General features: G+C 38.3%; 2 protein-coding genes and 1 long non-coding RNA gene across 6 annotated transcripts in view; 1 reads left to right on the forward strand and 2 right to left on the reverse strand.

The window, feature by feature from the left end:
* Positions 1–1,174: 1,174 nt before the first annotated feature.
* Wdr5b (WD repeat domain 5B) lies at positions 1,175–4,462 on the reverse strand. Of its 2 annotated transcripts, none has more exons than XM_013146384.3 (2): positions 4,327–4,462; positions 1,175–4,030 (listed from the first exon to the last, which is right to left on the reverse strand). In XM_013146384.3, exon 2 carries the CDS (start codon positions 3,980–3,982, stop codon positions 3,008–3,010), a length of 975 nt encoding a protein of 324 aa, XP_013001838.1. In that variant the 5' UTR covers positions 3,983–4,030; positions 4,327–4,462; the 3' UTR covers positions 1,175–3,007. The 2 variants fall into 2 exon arrangements, with proteins under 2 accessions (XP_013001838.1, XP_003464210.1); XM_003464162.5 differs by having other exon boundaries at positions 4,221–4,455.
* A 67-nt stretch (positions 4,463–4,529) lies between these two features.
* LOC106026328 (uncharacterized) lies at positions 4,530–17,242 on the forward strand. Its single transcript, XR_010039451.1, has 3 exons — positions 4,530–4,566; positions 5,169–14,679; positions 16,844–17,242. It is a non-coding gene; the product is annotated as an uncharacterized LOC106026328 (long non-coding RNA).
* Kpna1 (karyopherin subunit alpha 1) overlaps positions 11,244–18,442 on the reverse strand; it is a 71,538-nt gene continuing 64,339 nt past the window's right edge. For all 3 annotated transcript variants that reach the window (XM_003464161.5, XM_063225082.1, XM_063225081.1), the window contains 2 exons: positions 14,021–14,199; positions 11,244–13,533 (listed from right to left, as the gene is read on the reverse strand). In XM_003464161.5, the coding sequence (XP_003464209.2) occupies positions 13,346–13,533; positions 14,021–14,199 (367 nt within the window). In that variant the 3' untranslated portion in view covers positions 11,244–13,345. The remainder of the gene's footprint in view (positions 13,534–14,020; positions 14,200–18,442) is intronic.

An 18,442-nucleotide genomic window follows, 5' to 3' on the forward strand; every position in this document is an offset into this window, starting at 1 on the left:
TAGGTGTGGGTGCTGGTTTATATATACATTTCATAACGTGCACACGCCTTGTTAGTATTGAATACGTTGGTATTATTACCGTTTAACAGGTCATTCCTCCATCCTAACATGCTGAGTTTCCTGTTATAACAGAGATTAGCAAGTAATCCATGCAGCTGTGTGGGAACTTTAATACTCAGTAAGTGTAACACTACCTGTAGGTTCAGAATCTAATGTTAATGATATCTTGTCTGTGTACTTTAGAGTAAGCTGACCTTAGCTGCTTTTTAGGGCTCGAATTACTTGATTTTTATCACTTGCAAATTTACTATCAAAAAGCATTGTTTCTTATACATGTTAGTTTTTCTTCATCATTTTGGGACCCCTACACTAGTGTTTTAAATGTGGGTAAATTTTAATGCAGTACTTTTAAAAGTAACTTTATAGAACAATAAAATTTTAAACTGTTAATGAGCATTGAAAAGTATTATCTTGTAGATTTATTGTAATAAAATGTCTTACTAAAGCTTATTCACCCAACACTAGTGTCTGATTTTGTGTCATTTTCTATTCAGTAATGTACAGTAGTGACAGCCTCTTTCTAGGTTTCTTTGCCAGAACTTCAGACCTGCTTCTGGTACTCTTACATGCCATTTGTGCCTACTACTAGCTCCAGTGTACTGAAAACTTGTCAGCCCAATAAAATTTAATGACTACTATTAGCAGGTCATACTACATACAAAAAGAGGAGAAGTTTCGCTATAGTTGCTTTCAGTGAAATTCCTATAAATTACTATTTGTTAATGTCTACATCCCCCCCCCCATATTTATTATGTCTCTCTAGGTATAACAGACAGAAACCATTTTCTTTCAAAGTACTGGGAATTGAAACCTGGTCTCAGGCATGCTAAGGATCACTTTACCACTGAGCTGCTTTCCCAACCCCTTGAGACAGTCTTGCTCATTGCCCAGACTGGCCTTACACTGGCAGTCCTCTTGCCTCTACCTCTTCAGCAGCTGGGACTACAGGCATGTGCCACCATGTCTAGCTTCTACTTTATAAATTTTTCACCTTGCATTTCCTATTTCCTGTGTAAATAAAGTTAACGTATGAGGCTAGGGTTCCACAGTAATCAGTAATAGTCTGGGGCATGTATACTAAAATTTATCAAAAGCAAAGAATGAAGCTGTGATATCCACTGTCATTCATTAAGCATTTAAATCCCTTCTCCACGCAAAAATCAACAGTACAAAAACAGGTAACCATTACAACACAAATCAGTAAAGAAATTGTTTTTTTTTTTTTTTTTTTTTTTTTTCTTTTTAAGCCAGTCAAATTTAGCAGTGGGGGAAGAAATTGTTTTGAACTTAACCACAGAAACTGAAGAAGCAGGAACACCTAACTCAGCTGGGCACTGAGGTTGGCAGGAGGCAAGAAGTCATAAAGCCATGAAGTGATTTCTCAAATGAATCTCAAGTACCGGGTAGGAGTAATAGGTCACATACTGAAGGAAAGTACTGTCACTATTCAGATACAGAGTTTGCCTAATATGATAACAGAGGTCTGTATCAGTCACATTCCTGTTACTAAGACAAAATACCCAACACTCATAACTTAAGAGATTTTGGCTCACAGTTTCAGTGAGTTCAGTCCATAGTCATCTGAGTCCAAGGAAGGCAGAAAAATGGCATGGAGGATGGGTGCTCAACCTAGAGCAGCCAGGAATCAGAGAGAAGAGCTAGCGACAAAAATACACCCTTCTAGGTCACACCTGTTTTTACCTTCCTGCAACCCAGCACTACTTTATTTTTTTAATTTTAAAGAGAATAAAACAAAAATTATATGGCATTTCAAAATGATGGTAAGAAATTAACAATAGTTATATTGCATATTGCTATTTTCAAAATAGTTGCTCAGATTACCAAGTTTAAGCACGCAAAACTGATCAAACAATAAGTGCTAGCTGTTCTCTATGTGGGCTGTACTTTCTAACAGCACATTCAGCTATGAACTCATCAGTGGATTGATCCATTAACAGTGCTCCCAGAATCCAGTCACCTTCCAGAAGACACACCTCAAAAACATGGGACTTCAGGGGACATTTTAGATCACAACAGGGTCCTTTAACTTTTATACTCTTAGGATGAACCTAACCATGACTTATTTTTCCCAACTCAGACCTGATATGGCTTCATATTCTATCATCACCCACTTTACCTCCCCTCCATGTCTGTCATCACTATCCAGGTTCCAACCTTCCAAAACAAAAACTGCCAACTCACTTGCTTCTCTCAGTTAGTCATCTTGTCTTGTTGACTTTACTTTGAAATACTTCCCAAATATAATGACCTTCTAGGACAGTCACTGAGATGCAACAGAATGGGAAACTCTAGGGACAAACACATGAGATTCTTCGCAAACCTCAAGATTAGCAGGCATAAGTCCCAGGTCATATACTTGCTAGTTGAACTCTTCATTTGGTAAGTTTCAAAATCTTGCAACTGAACAGAATTTAAAAAAAAAAAAAAAACAAAAATCATACCAAAATTAAGAGAAGTCATTCTTTCAAACATCTAAGTTTTTTGTTACTGCTTTTTTGTTCAGTTTTTTGACAGGATCTCACTATGTACTCTAGGCTGGTCTCAAACTATGTACCCCAGGTTGGGCTCAAACTTGGCGGCAATCTTCCTGTCTCACCCTCCTGAATACTGGGATTACAGGCATGTGTCATCATGCCTGGATTTTGTTTGGTTTGTACTGGGGATTGAACCCAGGACTATCACACTGAGCTACATTCTTAGCCTCCACCCCCATGAGATAGGATCCCACTAAATTGCCCACACAGGGCTTGAATTTGAGATCATTCTGCCTCCACTTCCCAGAGTACTGGAATTATAGACATGTGCCACCACCTGACTTAAAATATATATAAAATATAAAAATATAAAATATATATATATATATATATATATATATATTTTTTTTTTTTTTTTGGCAGCTTGGCTTTACTACTTGATTTCCAAAGGTTTAGTAGTCACTCATCCATAGTTTAATTGTTTTGTCATTTTCCAGTGCTGCTGAGGCGATGATGTTTTCTGTAGGATGACAAGCTGCTGCAATCACAACATCAGTATGACCTTGTAATTTCTGTACAATCTCTTTAGTCTGAATGCTCCAAATGTACACCAGGTTATCCTCCGAGCCAGACACAATCCACTTTCCACCAGTAACTGAAAAATTGGAAAATATGCAGTATTTCTCATTCTTATGACCACTGTATGTCTTCAAACATCTGCCTCTGCTGTAATCCCACAGTTTAAGTGTACTGTCCAAAGTTGAAATGAGAATATATTTACCATTTGGAGAAAATTTTACAAAAGAGACAGGAAGATTGTCATCAACAGCAAGTGTTTTTAAACACTGACCCGAGGCAGCATCCCAGATTCTACAGAGGCCATCGTAGCTACCTGACACTATCAAGGACCCCGTGCTATTAAAATGAACAGCAGAAACTGGGTCAGAATGAGCAGTCAAAGTCTTAAGGCACTTTCCTGTTTTCACTTCCCATATTTTCACGCTCTCATCAAAAGATCCTGAAACGATTAGCGTGGATGCAGGGTTGAAATTACAACAAAAGACATAATCATTGTGTCCCTTTAGTGTTTTCAAACATTTTCCAGATCTCACATCCCATATCTTCAGGGTTTTATCATCTGAAGCGGAAACAAGACAACTAGAATCTGATGACCAGGCAACGTCTGATATTTCCAGGTTGTGGCCATATAGGGTTTTCTCGTAGTTCCCATCATATGCTCCCCAAATTATAATTACTTTATCAGCAGAAGAACTTGCTAGCCATTCCCCGTCAGGACTAAACTTAACTGAAGACACTGCTTCCGTGTGCCCCTCAAGAGTAAGTTTGAGCGCATAGTTCGGTTTTGTAGGCATTTCCTGGTGCCGCCAGGCTGATGAGAAGGCGCCTCGGGGCTCCTCTGCCGCCATGACTCCAAAGCTCCAAGACAGGCGGCGAATGAGAAGTTCTGCCCCAACCTACACAGGAGATAATCATCAGATTTTAAAACGTACGGTCTCGAATTATTACAATTTCTCCTTCGTTTTTAAACTGACTTGACCTAAATCTACAACATGGCCCGGCCTACTTTAGTTTTTCCTCTGTTTTGCGAAATACTTGCATGCGGCACTTTCCGAAAGGCTCCATGGCTTGTGGGCCAGTACTAACCTAGGGCGTCCGGGGTAGACCTGACTCCCATAAACTATTTTCCACGACCCTGCTCCCAGCTCCCCTGTGTTGAGACCAGGTACTTTTGGATCCACGAATCACTCACTGCTTCAGATATATTTAAAAAATTAAAAGAGAATCATCGAAAAGATAGGTCTGGCTGGAAAACTTGCTCCCATAATAGTCGCAGGGTTTAGCGTCTGTCACCAGCAGGGAAAGGGGAACAGAGCGCATGTGCACAGAGAGCACCAATGGGAGGCGCCTGTCTGCGCCTGCGCAAAGGAGGTTCCAGCGCTCGCATCCGGTCCCCGCCCTGCGGACGGAAGTGCCTTTCTCGATGTGACAGGTTAGTGTGGGAAGCAGCGAATCTTATTTCCAAGAACATGCATTTCTTTTTGAAAACTCAGGAGACCTTGCCGATACCCTTAGCTGTAGACTTAGGCCCACTCTTGCCACCTAAGAGGCCCGAACAGCGAGTATTTCAGAAGCCCGGCCGGGTCAACCCACCCGCCGCGACCTGTGACCCTGCGCAGGCTCCGCGGGTGGCTTTGTTCTGCCCCCTTCCGTTTGTGTGGTGTTAATCCTGGTAGCCTTTGTGCCTGCTTGGTCGTTGTGGGGAGGGAGAGTGGAGCAGAATTCATGCCCAGATTCTAAGACCTTTTAAAGTTTTCCGTGAAACTCGTTTCCCTGAACACTTTAAAAAGAAAGGATGTAGAATGTTAGAGGTCTTAAAGGGCCGGAAGAATACCTACTGCTGTATCCGGAGACACACAAGTTGTTTTCGCCCTGATGGTTTAATGTTAGTAAAACATAAAGTAGGAACGTTTATCTCCTTAAAAGTGCTTGAGGTTAAAGGGTGCGTGGATGATTACGACCCGAGTTAGGCTATTTTTGATTAGGCTTTGGAACAAACTTTTGCCTAGTTTTAAGAAATGGTTGTTAAAATAGGTGAACTCTGCACTCTTAAGAGGAAAGCTACTAATTAGCAAGGCTTACCAAAAATTTGGAAATCTGAATTATCCTTGCGATTGCTGTTACAGTACCCGAGGAGAGAGAAAAAGGTTCTGTATAAAAAGGCTAACCTGATAGCCAAGCTAAGAAGTCAAAAGGCAAGTATCTTCCTTATCCAAGAATTAAAAGGCAACGTTTTGGAAAAGGGTCTGCTTTAGAAGGCACGATATATCTTTAACTTACCTGTAATAAAACTAATAGTAAAAAACACATATTCTATGACTGTAGTCTGAAATTTGGACAAGGATTAGATTTATAAACTAGTGCAAACTAAGAGTGAAACACAAGAACACATCGGGAGTAGAACAGAACAGTACTGGATCTTTGAAATTGTTAGAGCACTCGCAAATTATAATTATTCTTAGCTGTTTACTAAAGCATGATCTCCATGAAACTCCTCTGTATAAGATTTCTAAAACTTTTCTTCCTTCAGTATATCTTAAACTTCAGTTCTTACTAAACCCTGCCTTTTCCCTCCCCTTTCCTCCTCTCAACGTGGACTAGCCTGGATTCTGCAAACTATTTCCATTTTCTACTAACTTTTGAAAGCACCGAGGGGAACTTTTTTTTTTTTACTGAGGAATCTGGAAGGCAGCTTTATTGATCTTACGCCAGCGGGCTGGGGGACTATAACAGAATCCAAATCCAAATCACCAGCCAGAGAGTCAGCTCTGAGTTCATTTAAATACAGTTTGCAAGCAGGAAGTGCAAGGCGGGTGCCAGGTTATCACCATTGACATGAATTGAAATAAGTAACCTATTTTCAGGCAAGCTAATTGTAAATGAATTTGCTTAAAATGAATCATTTACCATAATATCAGAACATCCTGGAGACAAAGGGGATTTGAGTGGAGCAAGCAAAGTTAAAGGTGTCTTTGCCTGCGTTATTTTGTCCCAAACAAAATCCTTGAAGCAAGTTGGGAACAATATATATTTATTTATTTATTTATTTTTAGGAATGGAACTGACAACCTCATGCTTGCCAGGCAGGTGCTTCTGCCACTGAGCTAAATCCCTGGCCCAACAATATATGTTCTTTTAACTAAGGGAAACAAGCTGGAGATAGTCAAATTGACCCAGCACAGTTAGAAACAAAGCAGCTGGACTCAGACAATCAAGGCTGACTGGGTTTAGCAGGGAAGGGACAAAATTTAGGCCTTTTCAAAGAATTTAAGCAAATTTGTTTTTCCAGTAACTACAGAATTAGGAATGTAAGGACTAGGATAAAGCATACTAGAGTATATTTAATTCATTGCAGATATCACAAATGAGGGAAGACACAGAATTAAGCATGTGTTGACAGGAATAACCAGACTTTTTCTTTTTCTCCAGATTTCCCCAAAATCTGATGGAATCAAAATCCACTTTTTCATGTGTGGGTTAAGAACAGCCTCAAGAACTCATGTAAATAAAAGACAATACAACCAAGTCTTGTTTACTCATTAGTCATGTCCTGATATTAACAAGTAACTCTTATGAGTTAGGACTAAGAATCTCATAGTTTTAGGTCTTTTGGAAAGGCAGAAGCAGTGCGTAGGGCATAGGAGGCTGGGGTGGGCTACTGGCAAGTGGAGCTCATGGGAGCAGAGTATCATCAGTACAGGTAAAGTCCGAAGTGGTAGAAATGATAAGCTTCCCAATCAAAATTCTCTCCATGCTTACCTCCTTTTTATTTTGCCACCCTTAATTTTCACCAGATAGGTGATTTAGACGTTAACTTTGTAGAAATCAACTAGTTTCTTTAGTATATCCGAAGAAGCCAGGTGTGTTGTTGGTGCACACCTGTAATCCCAGCACTCCGGAGGCTGACGCAAGAGGGCTGCTTTGAAGTTCAAGACCAGCCTGGTCTACAAAGTGAATTCAAAGCCTGTCAGAACTGCATAGTGAAACTATCTTAAAAAAATTAAATATCCCAAGTTTTGGAATTGAGTCATCTAGTTGAAGGATTTCCCTTGTCCTTCAGTAAAATTTGCAAATACTCTAAACAAAAATGTTGCCACAAATGGGCAGATTTCTTAAAAAAAAAAAGTGTATCTGCCATACCTAACTATGGCCCAGATTAGGGATTAACTAAGGACTGCTTTGAATACCTTTCTTTGTAGCAACTTTCAGTCCTCTCTTGCAGTGATACGGCTCCAAAGTAGGCCTCCAAATGCTCTATCTACCACTGAGCTATCCCAGCTCAACTACGAAATCCAGCTCTCAAAATCAAGCAGTAACGATTATGTACATACCCAGATCCTTTAGACTCCTAGCAATGTGTGAACGTGTATGGTTAGACTGGATATGGGTGGCAAACGGACATTTTTAAAAGAGACAAAACATATAACATGTTAATTGGACAAATTTAAACTGAACTGTCCCCAGCAAACTTTAGTCACTTCCCAAGAGGACTCTCCTCAGAATAACTTAAACCTTAGCAAATTCTATACTTGGTAGCTTACAGCCCAGCTTGTCTTGGCCTCTCTCAAATCGTGAAATTCTCTCCCACCACCACTAGTGGTCTCTGAGACTTCATTTTCTCAAGTCTGTGGCTTTACCTTAATGCTATGCCCACATAATGGGTAAGACTCATTTTTATTACAGACCCTATACTGGACTCTACTATAGTTTCCTCAAGTTATGCAGCTATGAATAAATGTAATTCTACTTTTTGCAAAAACGAGTGATCACATAAATGACCCCATATTCATTTGAGGTTAAACAATGATTCTCAAATGGAATGAAACAGGGAAACAGCCATCCAAGGTGACTTAATTTGTAAACCCTGCAACTTTATACTACAGATAAAACAATACTGTGTGCATAAATAGCCTGTGTTTTGCTTCACTATGTTTGTTTTCAGAAAAAAATTCCTGGTCGATGGAACTTCCAAAATAAGAAAAAAAGAAAAAAAAAAAGGCTGAGGGCTGGACATTTAGCTCAGTGGCAAGCAGGTGGTCTTAAGTTTGATCCCCAGTATAAAAAAAGAAGGATGAGTAATGGAATGAAGAAATACATGATCTTTTTTCTCCTACCCATCTGTCATTTAAACTGAAGGAATGGATAGTGTTCTTCTCATGCCACAGAACGTGTGAAAATGAAAAATTCATTTACTACCCAGAGGTACCCACTAGCATCTACATCAGTTACACATATCTGATAAAAACTTTAAAATCTACCACAATATACAGGACATTTTGGGTATATGTTAAATACTTGGGGTTCATTATACATTAGCATGTAGAATCTATCCATTAATTTTTGTTTGTCTGTACTAGGGACCAAACTCGCGACTGTGCACTTGCAAGGCAGGCGCTTATGCAGCTGAGCTAAATCCCCGGCCCTTCCATTAATTTTTCTAACCTGTTACGTAACAGATCTCTGCCATGACAGTATTTGCTTTTGTTAACTTCAGGTCATATTATGTCTTTTGAAAGGTAACTACATTTAAAACACTCAATTGGGACCCTTGCTTTGATAGCTGTTAATCATGGCATCAAACATGAAACAATGACTTTGTATTTTCCTTCATCAAGCATACAGAAAAGCATATTCCTTCATTCTTAGTTTCTATCCAATGCCTCCTGTTTACAAGGCACTCACCCACAGCCTGAATTACAAAGGATCCTTAGAACCATCCCAAATCAACATCAGAATACTTGCAAAAACCACAGAGTGGTCAAAATGACTTGAGAAGGAAACTCAAGAAATAGAATAAAGGGAGCTATTTATGGAATGATACTCCTTTAGGAAGTGGCAGATTCAATCCAGAGGCTGCTTTTCAGCATCAACACCTCTATGTACACTTGAATTGAAACGTTTTAGTTATTAATAAAATCACTTGCATAATTTTAGCCTGTGTGGTTGCAAATGACTGATTATATAGATTTCTAGTGCCAGGCAGGGAAGATTGTTTGGGCTAAAGGGCTATACATGCATGTGTACACTGTAAGCAACTTACAACTAGTGGAGTCATTTTAAGGGTGGTGATGTGGAGGAAATCAGGAAGAATATGCCCAACAAAAGGGACCATGACTAGGCGAAATCTACTTTTGGAGTTTGAAGTACAGAATTGCCACAAAACAAATGACTAACTTAAGACAGACTCCAGGCCTCCTCCTCTCTCTTGAGCAGCCAGTATTGTGACCTTGGAACAAAGTAACTTCTAAGTTTGTATTTAGTCATTTATGATATAATGGTAATTATCCACATCACAAACAGCTGTGAGATTAAGTCTTGCTTGGCACATAACAGATGCTCACATAAACAAGGTGCTTTTATCTAACCTGTAGGAAATTTAAATCGGGTGTCTTTGTCTATCCTTAGCTGAAATAAAATGGAACTTCTTCTGGCCTTCTTATTCCAAGGTTACAGATGCATTTTATGTTCAAAAGCAACCCAATTCTCTGTCTAAATTGTATTTCTAATGCTCAAGGTACCCATTCTAATAACCTATTCTTTTTTAACAATAAAGCATGTTATGGAAGTGTTTTTATATCTTACTGTATCATCTTCAATTATTAGCCTTCGATTACTTTTAACATTTTTAAAAAATTAACTTTTGATGACAGAAAAACCAGCACAACTTAGCAGATACATAATCTGTTCACTCAACAATTGAAGAAAATAGCCTGACTAATCCAGGATATCAACATATTTCATTTGAAGCTTTCATTTACAGGTATATCTATCTGCAAATGAGCAAACTTTGGAAGGTAGAAGGTAGCATACAGTAAATAAATTAAATGCAAACCACACCCCTTTGTTTACTGAAGATCTTAGACATCAATTTCTTATTTACATAAAAATCCAACCCCTAGCAATTATCAGTTGGACATTTTTCACAAAACTAACCACTGAAAAATCTCTTGATCCAAGGAAAATCTTTTTATAATGCATCCTCAAGTGGGGGATCAAATAGCTGAAATGTTTATTTAGCACTAGAGAAATAAACTCCAAGTTGCCTGTAAGTAGCTATTTACAATAAAGGATTTAGTTGACAGTCTTGTTGATAAAATATACTTAGGACATATTTTTTCTTAGAATCAGCAGCAACTGGTAGTAATTCAGGTTTATTATGGGACAATTGCTTTTTTTCTTCTGTGACAATAAAGCTGAAAATGACCCAGAGTCCAACTTTATCTGATATGTGGAAGAAACAATTCTAGGACAAGAGTTTTCAAAAGCAGTGCTACTGACAGAGGCAATAATTAAAAAGGGTCTTGACAAGAACAGCAAGCGCTGCATCCGTCATCTTTATCTTCCCCGGTGTTTCTCCATCCAGCCATATCTACTTGCTGATCCTTCAGACACCAGGTGCCTTCACAAGTTCTCTGAATGATTTTTGCCCACCAAAGTTCTCATTACAAAGACATACTTTGAAATTTTGAAGGGAGGGGTGAAAAAAAGGGAAGGAAAAACAAAGCCACATTCCCTCAATAAATATATGAAGCCACAAGATTTCTTGTGTTGAAACTGACATGTTCTTGTATGAGAAACACCTTGAGATAAAAGTACTCAATAAACTAATAAATTGAGAAATTATTAGGGTATGAAAAACAGAATTTATAGTTCCCTCTTACAGTGCCATTTCTACAAAAGACTGCTTTACCAGTATCAAGCTCCAGCACATATGAATTATGCTGGATCTAACTTCAATCAATTTTAATTTTTATACTTAAAAAAGCATTTTATTATAAACACAAAAGGTTTACTTCAGATGTTAAGGTTCATGAACTTCTATGACCAGGAGCAAGATAAATTCTTCTGTTTTAGACAAAATAGATCACATAAGTTAAGTAGACTTTGTTTTAATTCATTCATTGAGATTCCTGTAATTGCCAACAAAAATTCCCACTATATGCTATTCTTACTAATGTGGGGAGACAATGTTGTGTGCTTTATAGTTTTACCCAAATTGATTCATAAAATGAAAAAAATTAATAGAAGGTACATAATTTAAAACATTCTATAGAAATGACACATTACCAGTAATTTACAATTTAAAAAAAAAATCAGCCACAAAAAAGGTCAAAGCTAAAAACAAGATTTTTACTATGAATCAGTGCTCTATTACCCTTCTGAAAGAAGTTATACTTTAATGTGATGTAAAGGCAACATTGAAAGTTCTTTAAATTAACCACCTAATTTATCCCTAAAGTTACAAAGAATCAAAGTCTTTTACAGGTCAAGTGCGGTAAACTAAAATGTTCTCTCAGCACAAAGCAGCACTAGAAAAAATAACAGTATGGATTGGAGTTGACAAGTTTTGCAGTGGCTGCTCCATCAATAACAATAAACATCAGACAGTATCCATCCCAGAGCACAGACACTAGACTAGAAGCGAAGAATGCATCACACTCTTGGCTGATAAATATCCTTTGTCTTTGAATCTACTTTGAATGAAGTGAATTTTTTAAAGAAGTGTAAATCAGGTCACATAAGTTGGCTGCTTAAATATCATGATGAGGTATGAAAGCTCTGAATATCCCCTACATTCAGCAGGATTTACCAGAGACGAATAATAGCTTGTCAGGGGCAACTCCAGATAGTTTTTACTTTGGGATTACAACGAATTCTAGAAGAGTGTAAGTTCTAAGGAAGTTTAAAAGGATATGCTCTGAAACAGAAGTGAGCAACTTTTCCTTCAGAATTCATTTTGAACAGAACATCATCAAAATATCTTCTCTGTCAGTATCCCAACATTGAATCATGATGGCCAACTAGCACCGAGAAGTCGTATTGAACTCATTTGCAGTTCTCTTGGCAATTAAGCTTATTTTTTCATTCCAGTCCAAGCACAAATGTGGATCAGTGAACAGAGTACTGGAAGCGCCATTTGCATGTACAGATTGCAGTCACCATTAAATGAGCCAGAAGGTGGACACTGGTTTTATTGGGGTGTGGTAGGGCACTAGCATTAAAAAAAAATGATGAGGAAACCATGAGGTTAGGAGAAAAAGATCACTGCCCTTATGTGGGGTAAGCAGGTCATACTGAGATTTGATTTTTAAAGATAAGGAAGCTATGTTACAGGGATCAAATACGCAGTACAACTATATTAGAATCAAGCTGCACCTAAGGGGGAAAAACCAGTAAGTAACTTTAAAAGTGTTATCTGCCATTCTGAGGAGAAAAGCACCTAGGGTAAACTCCAATTCACTGAGGACCTTGATCAGGACCACAAAGCCTGAAACATTGTTCTATATTGCAGAAACACAGCCTCTCATCACACTGGTTGAGTCTGGGAAAATTGGAGGGTTTGTTTTTCTTATTTTAAAACTGAATTACAAGATAGGTGTGTTTAGGCTAAAGACTAAATCTTCATACCAGCACTGGAACTGAACCACTTCCAAATCCTAAGACACATAAGACCAAAGAGAAGCAAAAGCCATACACATTAATATGTGCTCCTCTCCTTTCCGCTTTAAAGGATCTGCAAACCAGTATTACATTTAAGAGTTAAAAGTGTTAATTCCTCAGCATTCCCGACAACTAGAAAGCACATTCACTGAAGGCTGAAGGTGAGGGAGTGGATGGTTTAACTTTTAACATCTGAAGAATGGTGCCAATAGAGAAAAGAAAACCATCCAATCTCAGTAAGGATTAATGCAAATTTGGCTAGAAAAGCCACCAGGTAATCCAAGGATTCACTGTGGAAGAACTCATGAAAGTACTCTGAAGTATACACAACAGGTCTAAACATCTCCCTTGTCGCAAGTAGTTATGTGAAATTCAAGATGAAGGTTTAGTTTTATATTTTAATGTCAGTATTTTTTCCCTCACTTTAAAGGGATTGAGGAAGAGTCCTCTTTTTCGCCACAAAAAGGGAGCCACATTAGTATGTGTATATTCCCACGACTCTAACGTAAGTGCGGATCTCCAAAGCCTAGGGATTTTTCCGTAAGAGTGGGCCGTTCTGGTTACTCTTTTGTTACAATGGTATTCCACCATGGAGAGCCAGAGGTTTTCCAGGTGTGTGTAAGAGAGCAGGTGCGCAAGGCAAGCAAATGAGCGCAAACAGTATTATGGAAAACATTCGAGAAGTTAGCTCCATGAGGACTCTGGGCTCCACACGAGAACGCGACTGCGTAGCCTGGTCTGACACGGGAACACGAAAGCAGAGTATTGCTTCAAAGCTGGAACCCTTCCATAGGAGCCTCGCACTGCTGGAAGATGTACTGCTGCTGGCTAAGGTCAACCTGTGGAGCAATGCTGCTGTCTTCATCTTCGGTCCCAAAGTAATGCTCAATAAGATCAAAGGCCTTCTGGTAGATCTCCTGGTTTTCATGACTCTGTAGGAACTCAATTTTATCCAGACCTAGAATGAAGAATAAAGGAAAATCTTTATTGGAGAGTCTCATAAGCTTTTTATCACAGGTGTCCTTCCTGGATGTAAACAAGGCTTCTCTATTTATAATAGTATAAAAATGACTTCCAGGACTGTATCTGAAAATAGTACAGTGGCATCTCAGTTTATGAATTTAAGTCTTTGTCAGGTTCTGGAAAAGATGACCATTTGTGTTCATGCAGGAAAGATGGCTGTAAACATAATGTAGAGTTCACAAAGACAAAATTTCCCCAAGTACTTCAGTTTGCAGACCAAACTGTTCAAAAACAAAAGCATCTGAACGAAGCTACCACTGTATTATGAACTGCCATTTTAAACACACATGAGAGACTATCCAGTCCACAGAAGGAGCAACTTCCGTAACAACTGCCACATCATCCACTGTCTTGTGTGTTTTCCTGGACTGTATTTAGGACCTAATTAATCTTTGACCATAAGTTTCTTCAAAGCATCTTACCATAAGCTTCTTCAATCAAAGCGCAGTAAGGGTTAATGCCAGTGCCATTCCTTTTGGCTTCCTGTTCTCCAAGCCTCAGGATATTTTCCAAGCCATTTAAGGCAACCTGTACAATCTTAGAGTCCATGACAGTGAGAAGATCACAGAGAGGCTTGATACAACCCAGTTCTACCAGGTACCTAAATTAATACAAAAAAAATTAGGCAAATGAAATTTTTAATTATGGAAAGCTTTCATGAAACTGGTCAAGAGTCATCCTAAAATTCATTATACAGAGAAAAATAGGTAACCAGTCAACTCTACAAACTACACCTTATTAAAAAAAGCTACGAAAAATTAAAACCCATTTTCTAATAACATATCCATTCTTTTTTCCCTTCACAGGTTTTTGATTTTCAAAAAATGGAAAATTTGGGAGCTGGGGATTTAGCTCAGTGGCACAAGCGCCTGCCTTGCAAGCAGGAAGTCGTGAGTTCAATCCCTGGTACCGATGAAAAGGAAAAAGACAAACAAACAAAAAATGAAAAATGTTCTCCATTCTTAGTATCAACAATCCCTGTTCTTTGGCTAGATTGATATCACTTGTTTCAACAGAAAGCCACACGTTAAAGTCTCCTAAAAGCCAGCACAAACCCAAGAGGCCAAATCTTTCAAATGTGGTAAGAATTTTATTAAAGTAAATTGTGAGAAGCCTATGGGAAGAATAAGATAAATGTAAGGGAATTTCTTTTAATACAGAGAGAATTTAACATGCAGTCAAACCGAGATACATCATACTCAGCACGGAGATACATCACACTCAGCAGGTGCCCATGTCATTAAGTATCATTCTAGTTTCTCAAGCTGTGTAAGGAAAGGCAGATAATCCAGGTGCATTCTACAGACGTGAACGTCGTTCACTATTTCTCTTTCCACATTGTTTTTTCTTTAACACGTTCACAATGGGGCTATACATTTATTGATTAATTGATTGATTATCTTTTTGAGACAGGGTCTCACTATGTAGTTCAGGCTGGTCTTGGGCTCACTTTGTAGCACAGGCTGGTTTCAAACTTGCAAATGATTCTCCTGCCTTAGCCTCCCAAGTACTGGGATTACAGCAATGTGCCACCATGCGTGGTTTTTGCGGCGTACATTTATGACTGTACTGTCATGCAGCAAGTACCAGTCAATGAGACTTTACCCATTCTGTCTGACGGGACAGTCATACATGTACCATCAGTGGTTCAAATCAGCAGGAATATGTTTAAAAAATGGAGAGGATATACAATTACTAACAAAGAAGGTGATTCATTACTAATCCCATGTACATTAAAGAAGAATATTAAAACAACTCTGTCCTCATAAATTTAGTAACTGAATATGAAATGTATCAATTTCTTGAAATACACAACCTGTCAGAATTCACACAAGGAGAAATGGATAATTTGAGTAGGCCTGTATGTGTTAAAGAAGGTGCATCAGTAATTAACCTTCCAAAACAGCACTACGAGATGGTCTTACTGGTGAATTCTGCCAAACATTTAAGGACAAAATGGTATCAGGATTCTTACAATCTCATCGAGAAATCAGACACAGGGAGAACACTGAACTCATTTTTAATGATGTCAGCCATTTCCTGTGTACCAAAACTACGCATTGTAAGAAAGAAAAATTACAGATCACTCTCGCAAAAACATAGATGCAAAAATCCACAATAAAATATCAAAATGTCACATTCATAACTGTGTAAAAAGAATTATACATTAAGTGGGACTTACTGTGGCTGATCTAATATTTAAAAAATGCATCATCACTTCAATAAATAACAAAACCCAACACTCATGATTTAAAAAAAAGAAGAAAAGCTAGGCACAGTGGCATACAAACCTGTAATCTCAGTACCCTGGGAGGCTAAGAGGATCACAAGTTCCAGCCCAATCTAGACAACACAGCAAGAGCCTATCTCCAAATCAAAATGTTTTAAAAAGAGTAAGAAAAAGCTCAATACAAAGACCATGCACTCAACTACCATTACCACAAACAAAAAAACTCTCAGCAAACTAAGAATAGAGGGACCTCTGTTAACTTGATAAAAACCACACAGCAACAGACTTGATGAGAACACCCGGGAACAGGGGACGGGTGTGCTTTCATATCAATCCTCCTCAGCACTACACCTGAAGTCCTAGCTAATACAGTAAAGAGAAGGAAAAATAAAACGGCGTATGTATGTGTGTTGTACTAGAGGAATGGTCCCAAGACCTTCACTGAGTTACATCCTTGGCCCTTTTTAACAATTTTGAAACAGGCTTACGAACTCATTAAAATGTCCAAGCTAGGCTTGAACTTACAATCCTTCCACTGCCTCAGCGTCCCCGAGTACTGTTATTACGGGCATGTACCACAAGGCCTGACTACAACTCTGCTTTCAGATGATACCATTATCCATGCAGAGAAATACCTAAAGGCTTACCCCAAATCTGCACTAATAAGCAATTACAGCAAGGTTTTCTGATACAAGGTTAAAAAACAAAATTCAATTGCTTTGCTGTATGTAATAAACTGGAATTTGGAATTAAAAGCATAACATTTACTGTAGCATTAAAAAATATGAATCTAACAAAGTAGTTCCAAGGAAATAGTCATATAAGGAAAACTTGCCACAGAAAGGAAGAGTTGCAAAACATGTATCTGATAAAAGACTGGTGGTCAAAACATACAAGCTATTCTTAAACAATAACAAAATAGAAAGGCCATTTAAAGACAGTCAAAGATCACAAAGGAAGATACACATATAACAAATACAATTATAAAACAATGCTCTACACCATTTCCTTACAGTATCAGGCAACTACAAGAGAGCAAGATGCTGGTGAAAACTATTAGGAATGACCGAAGCCCACAGGAGGATGCCAAATGCTGACAACCATGCGGGCAGCAGGACTCACTCACTGCACTAGCGATGCCCAAGAAGACACCACCTCAGAAGATGGACTGGCAGCTTCTTAATACACGTCTTTATCAGTGACCAAATCAATTTATTTTCTGTAATTTATGATTTTTGCAATTATCTTAAGTTATTTTTCCACCTAGCTAAGAAGAAAATGGTAAAAGACTGATAATTCATTTGGCAAATTTTACAAAATTCATATGGCAAATTTTATAAAAGGAATGTAACAATTGCCTAACAAAGCAAAATATACCCGAATATATTAAATTTTAAAAATTTTTAAAAAGAAATGTAGCAATTCACTTTTCTAACACAGCAAAATATACCTGAGTATTTTCTAATGAAAGACAGCGGTATTTTAGAAATGGTTTAATGCTTAGCTGCACATGGGGGCAGCACTTGGGAAGCAGAAGCAAGAGGGCTGCTGCCAGTTTGAGGCCAGCCTGGACTACATAGCGAGATCTTGTCTCAACAAACAAACAAAAAGCATGTATGTCTAGTTATTTCAATTTAGAAAACATTGTAGAGGGACACAGATGTGCATACCTATAATCCTAGCTGGCTGGGACACTGAGGTGGGAAAATTTCAAGTCTGAGGTCAGCCTGGGCAGCCAAACCCCTTCTCAACAACAACAAAAAAAGGAAATAAAGAAAACATACCCTGCTGGGCATGCGTAAGTCCCTGGGTTCATCCCAATGAAAAATGGCAGAGACAGACAGACAACTGGTATTAAAAAGTCAATTAATGATTACAAATCTGAACTACAATATGAATCTTATTTTTAAAAAAAGATCCTGTATTACTTCATGTCATTACCATCTCCACTGGTAACCCAGGATCATACTCTTAAAGAGAATCTGAAAAAGACCTATAAGATAATACGCTTCTGAAGATGTCTTCCTTGAGTAACTTGTCTAAGATAAACTTTATTGAAATAGATACTACATATGTTAATCTTTATAAAATTATTTCATATACATATATCTTTTTTTTTTTAAACTTTTTTTTTCATTTTTATTGGTACCAGGAATCGAACTCACGACCACGCGCTTTCAAGGCAGGCGCTTATGCCGCTGAGCTAAATTCCCAGCCCCCCATATATCTTCTTTTTCATAGTACAAAGTACTGTTGACTGCCTAAATCTGACCTACTAAATAACAATGTAAGAAGTAGCTATGTCTGTCAGATGTTATGTATCTGGATGTGGTGAATGCTTTCAGTCTTTGAAACCATTTTCCCAAATTAGTAACATTAAGTCAGGCTGAATGTCTAAGTTCCCTTTCTCCTTTTACCACTTTTTTTTTCCTACTGATGATATCAGATGTCAGGCTGGGCATGGTGCTGCACACCTGTGATCCCAGCACTCAAGAGGCTACTGAAGTAGGAGGACTAGTAAATTACAGGCCAGCCTGGGTTACACAGTGAGCTCAAGACCAGCCCAAACGACACAGCAAGATCCTATCTTCAAACAAACAAACAAACAAATAAA

Source organism: Cavia porcellus, unplaced genomic scaffold, assembly GCF_034190915.1.
Source record: "Cavia porcellus strain 051 isolate PalLab524CR breed Dunkin Hartley unplaced genomic scaffold, mCavPor4.1 scaffold_15, whole genome shotgun sequence".
Taxonomy (NCBI): Eukaryota; Metazoa; Chordata; class Mammalia; order Rodentia; family Caviidae; genus Cavia; species Cavia porcellus.

Coding starts and splice junctions, on each gene's coding strand:
- Wdr5b (XM_013146384.3), bottom strand. CDS start 3,982: ATGGCGGCAGAGGAGCCCCGAGGCGCCTTCTCATCAGCCTGGCGGCAC.